This window comes from Loxodonta africana, chromosome 21, assembly GCF_030014295.1.
Source record: "Loxodonta africana isolate mLoxAfr1 chromosome 21, mLoxAfr1.hap2, whole genome shotgun sequence".
In the NCBI taxonomy this organism is placed as follows: Eukaryota; Metazoa; Chordata; class Mammalia; order Proboscidea; family Elephantidae; genus Loxodonta; species Loxodonta africana.
The window spans coordinates 43,229,780-43,243,540 of record NC_087362.1 but is presented as its reverse complement, the minus strand read 5'-3'; the positions used below and the strand labels follow the sequence as shown (position 1 = coordinate 43,243,540).

At 42.0% G+C, this 13,761-nt stretch overlaps 1 protein-coding gene across 3 annotated transcripts in view; it reads right to left on the bottom strand.

Moving 5' to 3' along the window:
- The window catches only part of WDR59 (WD repeat domain 59), a 104,784-nt gene that overhangs the window by 67,015 nt on the left and 24,008 nt on the right, over positions 1-13,761 (bottom strand). For 2 of the 3 annotated variants that reach the window (XM_064273777.1, XM_010596821.3), the window contains exons 4-8: positions 11,549-11,634; positions 10,261-10,341; positions 8,552-8,589; positions 3,332-3,420; positions 1,142-1,258 (exon numbers count right to left, since the gene is read on the bottom strand). In XM_064273777.1, the coding sequence (XP_064129847.1) occupies positions 1,142-1,258; positions 3,332-3,420; positions 8,552-8,589; positions 10,261-10,341; positions 11,549-11,634 (411 nt within the window). Of the gene's footprint in view, positions 1-1,141; positions 1,259-3,262; positions 3,421-8,551; positions 8,590-10,260; positions 10,342-11,548; positions 11,635-13,761 lie in introns of all 3 variants that reach the window. The other variant, XM_023556684.2, reaches the window with a different exon arrangement.

Genomic DNA, 13,761 nt, shown 5'->3' with positions numbered 1-13,761 from the left:
ACCTCTTTATTACTTATAATAGCCCAGCCTTACAGGTAGTAAAGATATTACAGAACATAGAGAAGCTCAGGGATCTCAAAGAAAGAGGCAGGACTGAACTGGATGATTTCTGGTTCCTGAACTTGGAAGACAAGCTGACTTGAGTTTAGGGGGGAAGAAGAACAAAAGCCTAAATCCAATACAAACAGGCAAACACAGAAAACCACATGTGGCACATTAAAATAAATTACAACCCTAGACAATTTACAAACCTTGCGATAGAAGTTAACTTTTAAGCCTTAGTGTATTATGATTGTAGCTTTGGTAACCATACAAAGACAACATCTTACTTGACTATGTAAACAAAACAAAACATTAAATTAATGATGCTGAATCACAAAATTATTGAGCAAACTTCTGTGGTCAAATCCTCATCCTTAAGGGCAAAGCACTGACCACAAGGAGGGATTATGGCAGCAAAACTGACCCTGTGCCCTGCCATCATTTAAACAAGAGTACACATCACATCCCACAGTCAGAGGAAAAACAAGCAAAAAGGCACACTGCACTCTGAGATAAACCAAAAATAATAGGGTTGCCAAAACACATAAAACCTTGTGCATTTCCTGTAAGTTAGAGAATGCCTACACAAACAACTCTATTCCGGACTTTTGCAATGCTCATGTCCGAAGATATGGCATAGCTTTTGCAGATATCATTATGTGATAAAATTGCTGTTTTTCCATCGCATAAAGACTAATCACAAACTTGGTAACCTCAACAACCTTTTGGGTTTTTCCCTTTAAATACCTGTCATGTTTTTTAATATGACGACCCATTCCGAAATTTGACTTCCTTGCAACTTCTCAGCAAGTAAACTTCTTTTTCTTTCTAAATGCTTTTGTCTCTCACTTCCTTCCAAAAAAGGAAAGAAGAAAACATGAACAAATTCAAGGAGCCATGTCAGATACATGCTACCATGTCACTCCTGCTGGACGACACACTAGGTTGACTTGCCCAGCTCCCCAAGAAGTGCATTGATCCCTGAAACACACAAGCTATGCTAACATACCGTAGCTTTCCTTCCAAAGGAGGTACTATCACACATTCCTGTTGCCTCCCAAACACAGCTCCTCCAAGTGCTCCAGCAGGTGCCACTCACCTTGACAGAGTTGTCCTGGCTGGAGGTAGCAAGAATGTGCTCACTGTCTGGGTGCCAGTCCAGGCCATGGATTTTGGAGAGGTGGGCTGCAAGATACTCCACTGCTGTACTGGGTTTCTGCAACAGATCAACACTGAGCATCATCATTCGGAAAGAACTCATTGAGTCTCCACAATGAAACAGTCTGCTGGGAGCCGAGCAAGACACAGAAATACTACCAGATACAGTCTCTACCCTTCAGAAACTCTGTTTGGTTTTGCTTAAAACAAAACAAGAACCAAAGGCTTAGTCAGCTCTCCTTCACACATGCTCTGTAATTGGGCTTAGAAGCCTAACCACCTCCCCACTCTAGCCCCATTTGTAGCTTCAGTGAAGGATAAAATGCAGTGAGTGTTCTTCACCCTTGGGTAACACAATCTGCAATTCCTGCTCCCTTTTCTCACAACCTCCCAAGAAGAGGCGCTGTGACATACAAACAGATCCAACCTCTATCCTGCAAATAACACTACCAATCTTAAAGCAACCGTGCACTAAGATCCTGGGAGGGAATGAACACACAAATCACAAAAAGAAAACAACACAAATCATCAATAAGTATACATAAAATGGACAAACTCAAAAGAAAACGTCAGAGATACACATAAAAACAAGATTTTTTAAAACTTTCAAATTAGAAGGTATTTATAAATAATAATATCGGTGAGGCTGCATTAGTGACTGCTGATATACATATAAAATAGTGCAATGCTTTTAGGAAAATATTTGGTAATATTTATCCAGAGACTAAAATTTTCTGTCCTTAAAAGAATAATCCAAATTTACAAAAAGCTTTATATATGAAAGATGTTCATCCTGGCATTATTTGGAACATTAGAAAACCAGAAAACAACCTAAATGGGAAAAATATATCTGCTATGATGTTAAATAAAAATATGTACACAACTCGGGTGCAAACATATAAGCACTAGAAATTAACCAAACATTTTATTTCAAATCAATACTGTATTCAAGTATTATGCTGGTGACAATTTAAAAAATAAAAGCGGGGGGGGGGGCGGACAGGGAATGACAGCTATAACCAGGCAGAACTAAAAGACAAAAACACTAATGTACAGAAGATGTGCCCATCCCAATTTCTATTTACAAAATCATCTTCTCACCAAAAAGCTACCTTCAGTAGAGGGCTTCAGCCAGCACCCAGCTGCCGATGAGGTCCTGACACCTAATCCAGCAGGACAAGGGTCTGTCATGTCCAGCCCTTGCTTGGCTTCCCCCTCCCCTTCCCAAGAGTATGACAGTATTGTCTGCTGGAAGAGCAAGGGCACAATGCTGAGACTTCATGGTCAGCACCCAAGTTGGGAGCATCTCCAGAACAAGTTTCAGGAAAAGGCTGGGGATCTCTAGCCTCAGGTTTCAAAGCAGGAAGCAGCATCACACCCCAGATCTTACAGAAGTCAACTGCTCTATGATTAGCCAATCGTCCAGCAGTAAGCTACAGGGGAGGCCCTTTCCCTGCACCCTTATTCTCACAATGGCAGCATACCACACTTCCAAGAGACCTTCCACTACAGCTGCCACATAGGACCCAGCACCTCCTTCATGCCTCTCAGTTTCATAGGCAGATGCAGAGAATATATATGATCTTCAGGCTATTTTGAGGTTGATGGGATATCTAGACCTAATAGAGGATTTGGGCATAATACGGGCCCCCACCTCAGTGATTTATATCAGAAGCATTCAGGATGGAATATGCCCTAGAACTAGTTTTCACTTTGCAATCCGGAGCAGGGATCAGAAGCCTACTGACCATTCTAGAATAGTGTCTGTTCCCCAAGGCTTGATCTCAATGATACATTTGCTATTATTATCTTTATTTTGAAGATGGGGAAACTGAGGCTTAGAGAAGTTATAGAGGCTTACCTGATGTCAAAATTAGGAGACAGCAAGGCTGAGACTCCTAGGTTAGGCCAAGTTCATTGTCTTAACCACTGATCATACTGCCTCACTTCCTACTTTTTTTTTGTTCAACACCAAGTTGACTGGAAGCAAATGTCATCTGGTACTATGAGCTTAAAGTGGCAATTCACCATGCTGTACAGGGAACCCAGTCCTGGTACTCACAACATCCTCTTCATGCTCTCTGACACGGGCCAAAGCCCAACAGGGGTGTGAGGGAGAGAGATCACTCACTCGCTTGTCCCATATCCGTACGTCCCCATCATGACTGGTGGCAAGGCAGTTAGCATTTTTTTTATTCCATTTGACCTGCGAGGCACCAGCTGCAAAGAGAAACCAGGGGAAGAAAGCTATGCCCTCAAAGCCTTCAAAGCCAGAGAGAAGCACACATCCAGGGGAGGTGGATAATGAGTTCTGGCTGAACAAACACAGAATCCTTCAAATTTCTATTACTGAACCAACTCCACCATTAAAGGTAAAATGAAGCCAAAAGATAAATGAATTGACACATGGGAACAGGATCAGAGTCTCTTAATTGAGGAAATAATGTAACTTAGGGAAAAAACCCCACAGGTTACCTCCCAGCAGAATCAGCAGGGACATGTAGCTCAGCATGGCACTGCTCATGGTAACTGACTCATCACACAACCTGACCTTTCATCATCTCCTCTGATAACAACCTTGTGTTCCTAATTGAAAGAGCTACAGCTCTAATGCCTGCTTCTTCTCCCCATCCCTGCTTTTTTTTTTTGGAGGACCAGTCTTTGAAAAACACAACCTCAAGCTGAATAAGCCCCAGTGTTAATCAACTCTGCCCTCGGAAGGTTATGTGTACCTCTTCCAGGTTCTCATCTCCCATCAGCAGAGTTAGACGTGGCCACTGCCACTGCATTGAGTCAGAGAAGGGGGACGTCCTTGGCACTATGTCAACTCAGGCCTTTTCCCATTCTGCCACTATGAGGAGGTAACAATAACTACGAACGAGCTACTTCAGAGAGGAGGCATAATGAAAGATTCCAGTAAGGGCTAAGACATGTAGAAACCTGGGACATAATGGATCTTCTAGTTAAAAAAAAAAATCAAGTTAACTAAGTCAAATCAGGATCAAATAGATGGCTCATCTTCCTGTCTTGTCCTGCTCTTGTCATACCACAGATATCACTGCTTTGACACCTCTCCCTTTTGATGTTTTGATATTTATTGTAGCGGAAGATCACAGTACATACTTTAGAGAGCAACCTAATCCAAGAAGTCCAGTAAGCGTGTGATAGCTCAAAGACTTAGAAACTAACTGGAAATAGTGAAGGCCCAAAACTTGAATCTGCCTAAGGATATACTGTGTTGGTTTTGGAGAGGGTATCTTCTGCTTGTTTGTTTTGTTTTTTCCTTGAAACATAGGGCATTTTAAGCTATCCAAGAATGAATGGTGGGGACCACTGTAGGTAAAACAAGATAATATATTACTTAGGAGACTCAGTTCCTTTGCAAAACAGAGCATCAGCTAGAGGAGAAAGTAAGTAAGAAGAGCTCACTCTATCTCCTCTTGACAGAGTTACTTGAAGAGTTCCAAAGAATGTAATTTCTTCAGTGTTCCATGAGAAACATAAAGGCTCCCAAAGTATTCCGGGAACTTCATAATTCAACGGTGCTTTACTAGGGTCTCCGTGAGTTGGAATCAACTTGACAGCAACAGGTTTTTGGTTTTTTACTAAGATTAGTGACACCAGGGTCAAATGGAGGTCCCAGACCATTAGTTCTCAGACCAAGAGAACACTACTGGAGGATACACAGGTATGCTCTTACTGACTCGTGACCCGAAGGGTGTACACACCTGAAGTGCTCAGTGATAGCTGGGGATCACAGATTCTGGAAAGAAGGCAGTATCCAAGGCTGCACTTGTCAGTGTGTGTTAGATAAACAGCTCACTTTTATCACTGTATTGTTGTAATTATTGCATTATTATAATTATTATTATTACAAGGCTTTCATTTGCCTCTTTTCTCCGAGCATAGCTCTGCCACCACTAAGCAACCTCACTGAGGTGCAGAAAGGGAAGGAGTTTTGTATTTCTATTTTCTAGAAGAATATAAGAGAAGAAAGCAATTAGGACAAGTGGGGTGAACAAAGAAGTGTCTTTCTTTTTAGGGTTCCTCTAAAACCAATCTAACTTTGAAATTCACATAAGTAACAAAGTCAGGGGAATGCGATTTGGGCACTTTAAAGACCATTTGTCTTTTGTCCGGTTGTCTGTCCTGCCTCCATGTCTGTAGTCACTCTATGTCTCAGATCGTAAGCACCGGAAATAGGGGACTAGATCAATAGAATTCTTGAGCACTCAGCACAGATGCCCAGGTGCTGGATTCCCATTGTGAGCACCTCCTCTGGTCAGGCACAAATGCTGACATTGGTTCACAGCATCGAACAAGACAGACATGGTCCCTGAACTACAGAACATATAATTCAGCTGCTTAATACAGGCGTGAAGCTAAATGCCTTTAAATAATGAGGTGTGGAGGTGCAGAGGAAAAAGGAGTACTGTATAGTCATTTTAGAGCAAACACCAAATATGTATTCACATACACATACACTAGGGAGGTACAAAGAAACAGCATTTAAGAGACAGATAATACATTTCTATCAAAAATGTCAAAATACAATACTGATCATTGGGCTTCACCATTGTAAGTTATACCAGTTCTATACCCAGGCTCTGCTCTCAAGAAGTGGTGGGAATAGTCTATAACAGCCCCAATTCAGAATTCCAAAAAAAGTCAATGACAGCTAAGCAATGAAAACAGGTAGATGAGAAGGTAATTTTGAAGACTCATTTTGTCCATATTAAATGACACCATGGGGACACAATCAGCATAATCTAAATTCTGGGGAAACCACAGACAGACAACCTGGTTTCTTCAGTAAATAAACTGCAGGAAAGAAAAACAAACAAACCAAAAAAGGAGAGGGAGAAGAAGCCTACATATTAAAAAATATAAGAAATAGATCAACCACTTTAGATTATGGACTTCAATTGAATCCTGACTGAATTTGCTATTTGATGATATTAAGGAACTATTGTTGATATTTTTAGGTATTTTAATGATACTGAGGTTATTTATTTTTAAGGGTTCTTAACTCAAAAAAAATAGATTCTGAAATATTTTTTGATAAAATGATATATCTGAGATTTGCTTTAAAATAACCCCATGGAAGAAAAAATAAGGACAACACTAAGAGCTATAATACATGGTATAAACAGTACACAAAACATTACTAACAATGCACAAACACCAGAAAAGAAACTAGATAACTGGGAGCTCCTAAAAATCAAACACCTATGCTCATCCCTAGACTTCACCAAAAGAGTAAAAAGAGTACCTACAGACTGGGAAAAAGTTTTTAGCTATGACATTTCCCATCAGCATCGGATCTCTAAAAACTACATGATACTGCAAAAACTCAACTATAAAAAGACAAATAACCCAATTAAAAAAATGGGCAAAGGATATGAACAGGCACTTCACTAAAGAAGACATTCAGGTAACTAACAGATACATGAGGATGTATCATCAGCCATTAGTGAAATGCAAATCAAAACTACAGTGAGATTCCATCTCACTCCAACAAGGCTGGCATTAATCCAAAAAACACAAAATAATAAATTTTGGAGAGGTTGTGGAGAGACTGGAACACTTATACACTACTGGTGGGAATCTAAAATGGTACAGCCACTTTGGAAATTGATTTGGCCCTTCCTTAAAAAGCTAGAAATAGAACTACCATACGATCCAGCAATCCTACCCCTTGGAATATATCCTAGAGAAATAAGAGCCTTTATACAAACAGATACATGCACACCCATGTTCACTGCAGCAGTGTTTACAATAGCAAAAAGGTGGAAGCAACCATGGCGCCCATCAACAGATGAATGGATAAATTATGGTATATTCACACAATGGTATACTACACATTGATAAAGAACAATGATGAATCCGTGAAATATTTCATAACATGGAGGAATCTGGAAGGCATTATGCTGAGTGAAATCAGTCAGTTGCAAAATGACAAATATTTCATGAGACCACTATTATAAGAACTCGAGAAATAGTTTAAACAGAGAAGAAAATATTCTTTGATGGTTACGAAAGTGGGGAGGGAGAAGGGTATTCATTAATTAGATAGTAGACAAGAACTATTTTAGGTGAAGGGAAAGACAACACACGATACAGGAGAGGTCAGCGCAACTGGACTAAACCCAAAGCAAAGCGTCTTGAATAAACTGAACGCTTCGAAGGCCAGCGTAGCACGGGTGGGGGTTTGGGGACCATGGTTTCAGGGGACATCTAGGTCAATTGGCATAATAAAATCTATTAAGAAAACATTCTGCATCCCACTTTGGAGAGTGGCATCTGGGGTCTTAAACACTAGCAAACAGCCATCTAAGATGCATCAGTTAGTCTCAACCCACCTGGAGCAAAGGAGAATGAAGAACACCAAAGACACAAGGTAATTATGAGCCCAAGAGACAGAAAGGGTCACATAAACCAGAGACCACATCTGCCTGAGACCAGAACTAGATGGTGCCAGGCTACCAATGACTGCCCTGACAGGGAACACAACAGAGAGTCCCTGAGGGAGCAGGACAGTAGTAGGATGCAGACCTCAAATTCTAGTAAAAAGACCAGATTAATGGTCTGACTGAGACTAGAAGGACCCCGGAGGTCATGGTCCCCAGACCTTCCGTTACCCCAAGACAGGAACCATTCCCAAAGCCAACTCTTCAGACAGGGATCGGACTGGACTATGGGATAGAAAATGATACTGATGAAGAGTGAGCTTCTTGGATCAAGTAGACACATGAGACTATGTGGGCAGCTCCTGTCTGGAGGGGAGATGAGAGGGCAGAGGGGGTCAGAAGCTGGCCAAACAGACACGAAAATACAGAGTGGAGAGGAGTGTACTGTCTCATTAGGGGGAGAGCAACTAGGAGTATATAGCAAAGTGTATATAAGTTTTTGTACGAGAGGCTAACTTGATCTGTAAACTTCACTTAAAGCACGATAAAAATTAATAAATAAATAACCCCATGGGGGACAGATGAGAGTGGCAGGACAGTGGGTGGAGGTAAAGGTGAACTAAGATTGGCTGTATACTGACAACCATTGAAGCTGGATGATGGTTATTGCAGTTTATTTTCTTCTTTTTTCATATACATCTGAAATTTTCCACAATAAAAAGTTTATAAACAGATCAACCTGAAGCCTCTCCTTGAATTCTGAAATAAGTTCCAGCCCCACTCAACGGTCTCAACTGTAGCCTCTGAGAGCAGCCTGAAGCAAGCCCCCTGCAACATGCAACTTATAATTTCACTCAGTGAAGGTGGAGTGTGGGGAGTGGGCTGGTCAGAGTGTGAGAAGAGATAGGATGAAAGTCAAGCAAGGGAGAGTACACACTCACCTACAGCAGATAGTGCAACAGTAGGTTTCCTTGTGTCTCTGAAATATAAAAGTCAGAAATCAAATGCCTGCTTTTCACCCTTTGCACACCTTTCTTCACTGGCCTTTCAGTGGAAACTTGGAGTGAGATGTGCTGTGAGGGCCTTAAAAAGAAGTGTAAAGACAGGCCTGTTTCCCTCCAGCTAGATGAACTTTCTCAGCCAATTTCAATTAATGCCGAGTCTGAATTTTTAATCATACAACTGTATCCAGAGGAAACAAATCACGTGATTTAGCATGGCCTGGGTGACTCTAATGGGGCCGGGAGCAAAAGAATCCCTTCCTGGTGGCATTTCTCCTGCAGGCAACAAGGTAATAGTCATGGAAGGGTGAGTCTGCAGAATCTTCCCAACAGTATTGCAAGGGTGGGTTTAAACTACTCGTGGACACAATGGGAGACTATTGGAAAGATAGGCTCCATGTTTCACTATAGAGTTGGACAGGTGATATCTACACCACATGGCAAAATGACAGAACTGGGTCGCACCCTCAGGTTGGGTGGGCCAGACAAGACAACCTGAGGCTTCAGCTTATTGTTTAGATAAACCAAAGAGAGTTTTTATGTTTTTAAATTAGGAAAACAATTGTTTCATGTAAATGAAGGATACTCTCTAATCTTGCCTCATTTGTTTAAGAGTTTCCCTCTTCCATTTCCGTTGATGTTGGGCTCTTCCCCTCTAACATGCTAATTGGCATATGATGAGTCAGCTGTGCACAGGATTACTCCCTAAGGCTCCTCTCACTGGTCTATCTGGTCTGTTCCACCTCCAGGCCTGGCTTGTCCTCTGCCTACTGGCCCACCTCTCAATGTCAAGCATCACAAAGCCACTGCCATTTGGGAAGCAGAGGAACCTGGTGAGGGGAGAGGGTGTCCAGTCTGGGGAACCATACAGACTACATCCTCAGAGTATTCACCCTTATTAGGGCAAGGGGAGCTTTGTTCTACAAAGGAAAAAGGGAATCAATATTTATAAGAGCTTGTGATGTTCTTATACATGTCTGGGCTGGGTGCTCTTTACTACACAAAAGGTAACCTATGGGGTAGCTATTAGCCTCTTTTACAGATGAGGAAAGGAAGCCTGGCAAGAGCAAGTGAAGAGCTGAGCAGATGTGTCTCTTTGCACTGCCTGCTGGAGCAGATGTGTGTCTGTACTCCATCAAAATCTCCCACCTTACTTACCACCTCAGTAAACACCAGTCTGATTGCCAAATGCCAGCACCTGTGTTTCTTTACCAAAGGGATTTCGCAGGCTGCTGAAACCTGCTTTGCAAACCCTTGTGACAGAACTAAAGTGCCGGGGAATTAATGCCCCTGGAGGCCTCCTTAAACCAATGGCTGAGAGCATATGATACCCCTAATACCTCAGCCCTTGGGTGAGCCAACTCTGAGAAGGGAGTTTTACACTAGCACCTAGCATTCCTCAGTACAATTAAACTCTAGCTGTTCAGAGTGGTACCCAACTGATCACACACCCTTTATATGTGGCCTTCCTGATCCTGCTTCTCTTCTCCATTACTCTTCTGGCATTTCCTTCGTCTCCTAAATAATTTGCTCGAATCTTTCTCTCAAGGTCTGCTTCTAGGGGAAACCAAACTAAGGCTCCTAATCTCTAAAACAAAGGTCCCAAAGAGGCCCACAACAAAGTGGTTGTGTCCCTTAATTGTCCTTACTTGATATCCCAAATGTAAATATAGGTATCCACAGAGCTGGTAACCAGGAGATCCGGGTCAAACACTGCCCAGTCCAAATCACTAGGAACATAAGAAAGAGAACAATAAAGAAAAGAAAAAAAAAAATTCAGAGTCAGGTTCCAAAGCACTAGCAACTTTAGCCTCTAGTGGCTTCAGAAAGCTACTGTTAATGGACTTCTTAACACAATTTAGGTTGGGAGTCTCCAAAGTCTCTGTGGGAACAAACAAAACTTAATTGATCCCTAAAGGAATCTTTCAGATTTTTCCCCTGCAGTCTCCAGCTACACTACTGCCTGCTCCCAAAAAAGAAATGCAGCATTTTAATTTCACACACACACAGAATAAACAGACAAAACAAAGGAAAAATACACAAAATAATCTTTGAGCTATCATTTTCTAAATCAACTTAACCACAGACACCTTGAGTAAACCCAATGTCTCTTTCAGCTATGGCAAACTGGATGTCGCCACTCAGCTTTCATGGATGGCAAGCAACCCTCTGGTCCTCCCTACTCTTACTCTTATTGCTAGAAAGGCAGTTACTACGTAGAACATTTAGCACAAACCAGGGTGTCCAACCTTTCCATTTCTTTCCAGGTCAGTTTCACTACCCCTGCACTCCCTGCTGTTCCTCCCCAGAGTAAGTTTTCCCTACCCAGAAACTGTGACCCAAGGAAAGAGTGGATCAAGGAACACTCTGGAAGCCAACTGGAAGGCCAGGAGTGGGAGGCAAGTCTGCATGTGGATAACAACTGTGATATGGGAGCTCTATGTGCCAACCCATAGCTGCCAGAGAAAGAGTGGAGGTGTGCTCTCTGATGTCCCGTGTACTTCTGGGCACTACAGGCTATGGACAGAGGCATTCTGTTGGCATAACTTCCTCCCCCTCCTGCAGCAAAAATCACCCCTAATCCTTTACTCTGGATTGAGTTTTATCTTAGTATCTTCTGGAACTGGGGTTAATAGGTACATAGATGCTGGTTTCTAAATACTGGTTGTCCTTCACTGTGAAACTCATCACTCAGTGAAGGTCAATGGCCTAACAGCCACCCAGGGCCAATGCAACACAGAGGATCACCCTAAAGCCGTGGGCAGATGGTGTCTTAATTTTGCCCCCCAGGAGACTGGGACAAAGTGATGATGTGTACCATGAGCTTTAGAGATCACCAAACATAGATCTCTAGGAGTGAAGACAGCAGTACTCTCTACAATCTGGTCGCAAAATGACAAATGACAGGCCAAGGAGTTGTGGGGGGTTGGTGCCTACCTTATGACACGAGTATGGCCTTGTAAGGTTGTGCCAACTTCCCCACTGCCGTCTTTCCACTTATAAAGGTCGACCCGTTGGTTACTCTGAAAAGAAACAAAGGCGGTTAAGTAGCACAACAGACAGATCAGAATATACGCTTAAGGTTGAAAAGAGGAAGCCAGGTAGGGACCAACTTGCATGGCAAACATCTTACTGGTTGAACTTTAAAAAAAAAAACATCAGATATAAGTACAACCAAGATTAGCTTGACCTAAGCTCAGTACGTAGAATTTCAAAAAGGAAAGGCATTACTATTTTTAAAAAACACCCCTCTCAGAACAGTTACAGCTGAAAGGAGCTATAGATCCACTATCGAGCACGTGAGTTATGGATCATGGAGGTACCCTCAACCACTGAAGGAGCCCCCTCCCTGCTCTAAAGGTAACAACACCTGTCTCTCCAGCTAACTTGTCATGCAGATGTTTTTAGCTCACCCTTCCCACTACCAAACCCCTAGAGTCCATTTACCACGCTTTTAAAAACACAGACGCAGAGAAAGAAAAAGGAAACTTGAGAAAGGTATTCTAAAAGGCAAAATTACGCAAGACTCTGTGAAGTATGCCTATACTTCATTTCTTAAAGGGTCAAACAAAAAGAGACAGGGGAAATGGGCCAGAAGAAATCAAAATAGGAAAAATGGAAAAAAAAAAAAAAAAGCCACTATCAAAATACTTAAAGAAACAATCAACCGTAAGGGGCACTGAATAAGAGCGATAAAAAAATTGGAAATGGGTTGCAGTGATGGTTGCACAACATGTTGACTATAATTAAAGTCACTGAATTGTACACATAAATAGGGTTGAAAATGGCAAATGTTTTGTTACATACATTTTATAATTAAAAAAAAAAAAAGCTTGGTTTCTAATAACCTTAACACATTTACCCATTTGCTCTATTTTCCAACATATATAAAGGTGTTTCAAAATTATGATATCAATATTCCTACGAACAATAAAACCACTAAATGAAGTTTTTTATTAAAAAAAAAAAAAAAAGAAACAAACCAGCAAAGGCTCCCTAAGTATCATGAATTCATGAGTATTGTAAATATCATGAGTTTATGAAACACACTGAGGGTAAACAAGGATTATTAACTGATTGAGAACAATAGCAGCCATTTAATACTTTCTGAACTGATATATATACAATAGATTGATTTTAATTTTAGCTCAGAGGCAGACCGATGTATTAAGTTCCGAGATTTCCTGAAATGCCAGTTTCCAATTCTAAGTAGATAAAGTTCCTATAAAAAGGAGAATCCATTGCCATAGAGTCAATTCCAACTCATGGCAACCCTATAGGACAGGGTAGAACTGCACATAGGATTCCTAAGGCTATAATCTTTACAGAAGCAGGCTGTCACATCTTTCTCCCTCGGAGTGGCTAGGGAGTTTGAACTGCCAACCTTTTGGTTAGCGGCCAAGCACTTTAACCACTGCACCACCAGGGCTCCTTGTGAAATGGACAGGATTAAAAATAGCTTCCAGTGGGAAAAGGGGTGAAAGGTCCTCTCACCTTATAGTAAGAGTCCCTGTCATTTCCTGAGGATGTGCTATGAGCCAGTGCACCAGGCACCTGAACAAACCCAACCTCTACCTTCACACACACTACAGGACAGGCGTCACTCACCCACATTTCATAGGTGACACAGGCTCAGAGTTCAGCGGTTTCCTTAAGATAAAACAGCAAGTGATACAAGTGGCCCTTGACTTCAGTTTTGCCTAACTTCAAAGTCCAGGCTCCTTCCATTGCAAAAGGCTGCCTTCTTCCTACCACCTCTGCACAAAGGCAGAGTTCGTCCACTTAGAGCAAGTACTGAGGGCTCAGTGTCAATCAGGGGTTCCCAGGCAGGGACGATTTGCTTCCCAGGGGATATCTGACAAAGTTTGTTACAAACGGGAGAGATGCTACTAGTATCTAGTGGGTAAAGGCCAAGGCCCCCACGTGTCTGTCATTTTGTTGTACTGTGGGCGCTTACGTGTTGCCGTGATGCTGGAAGCTATGCCACTGGTATTCGGATACCAGCAGGGTCACCATGGAGGACAGGTTTCCGCTGAGCTTCCAGACTAAGACAGGCTAGGAAGGAGGACCCGGCAGCCTACTTCTGAAAAGCATTAGCCAATGAAAACCTTATGAATAGCAGCGGAACACTGTCTGATATAGTACTGGAG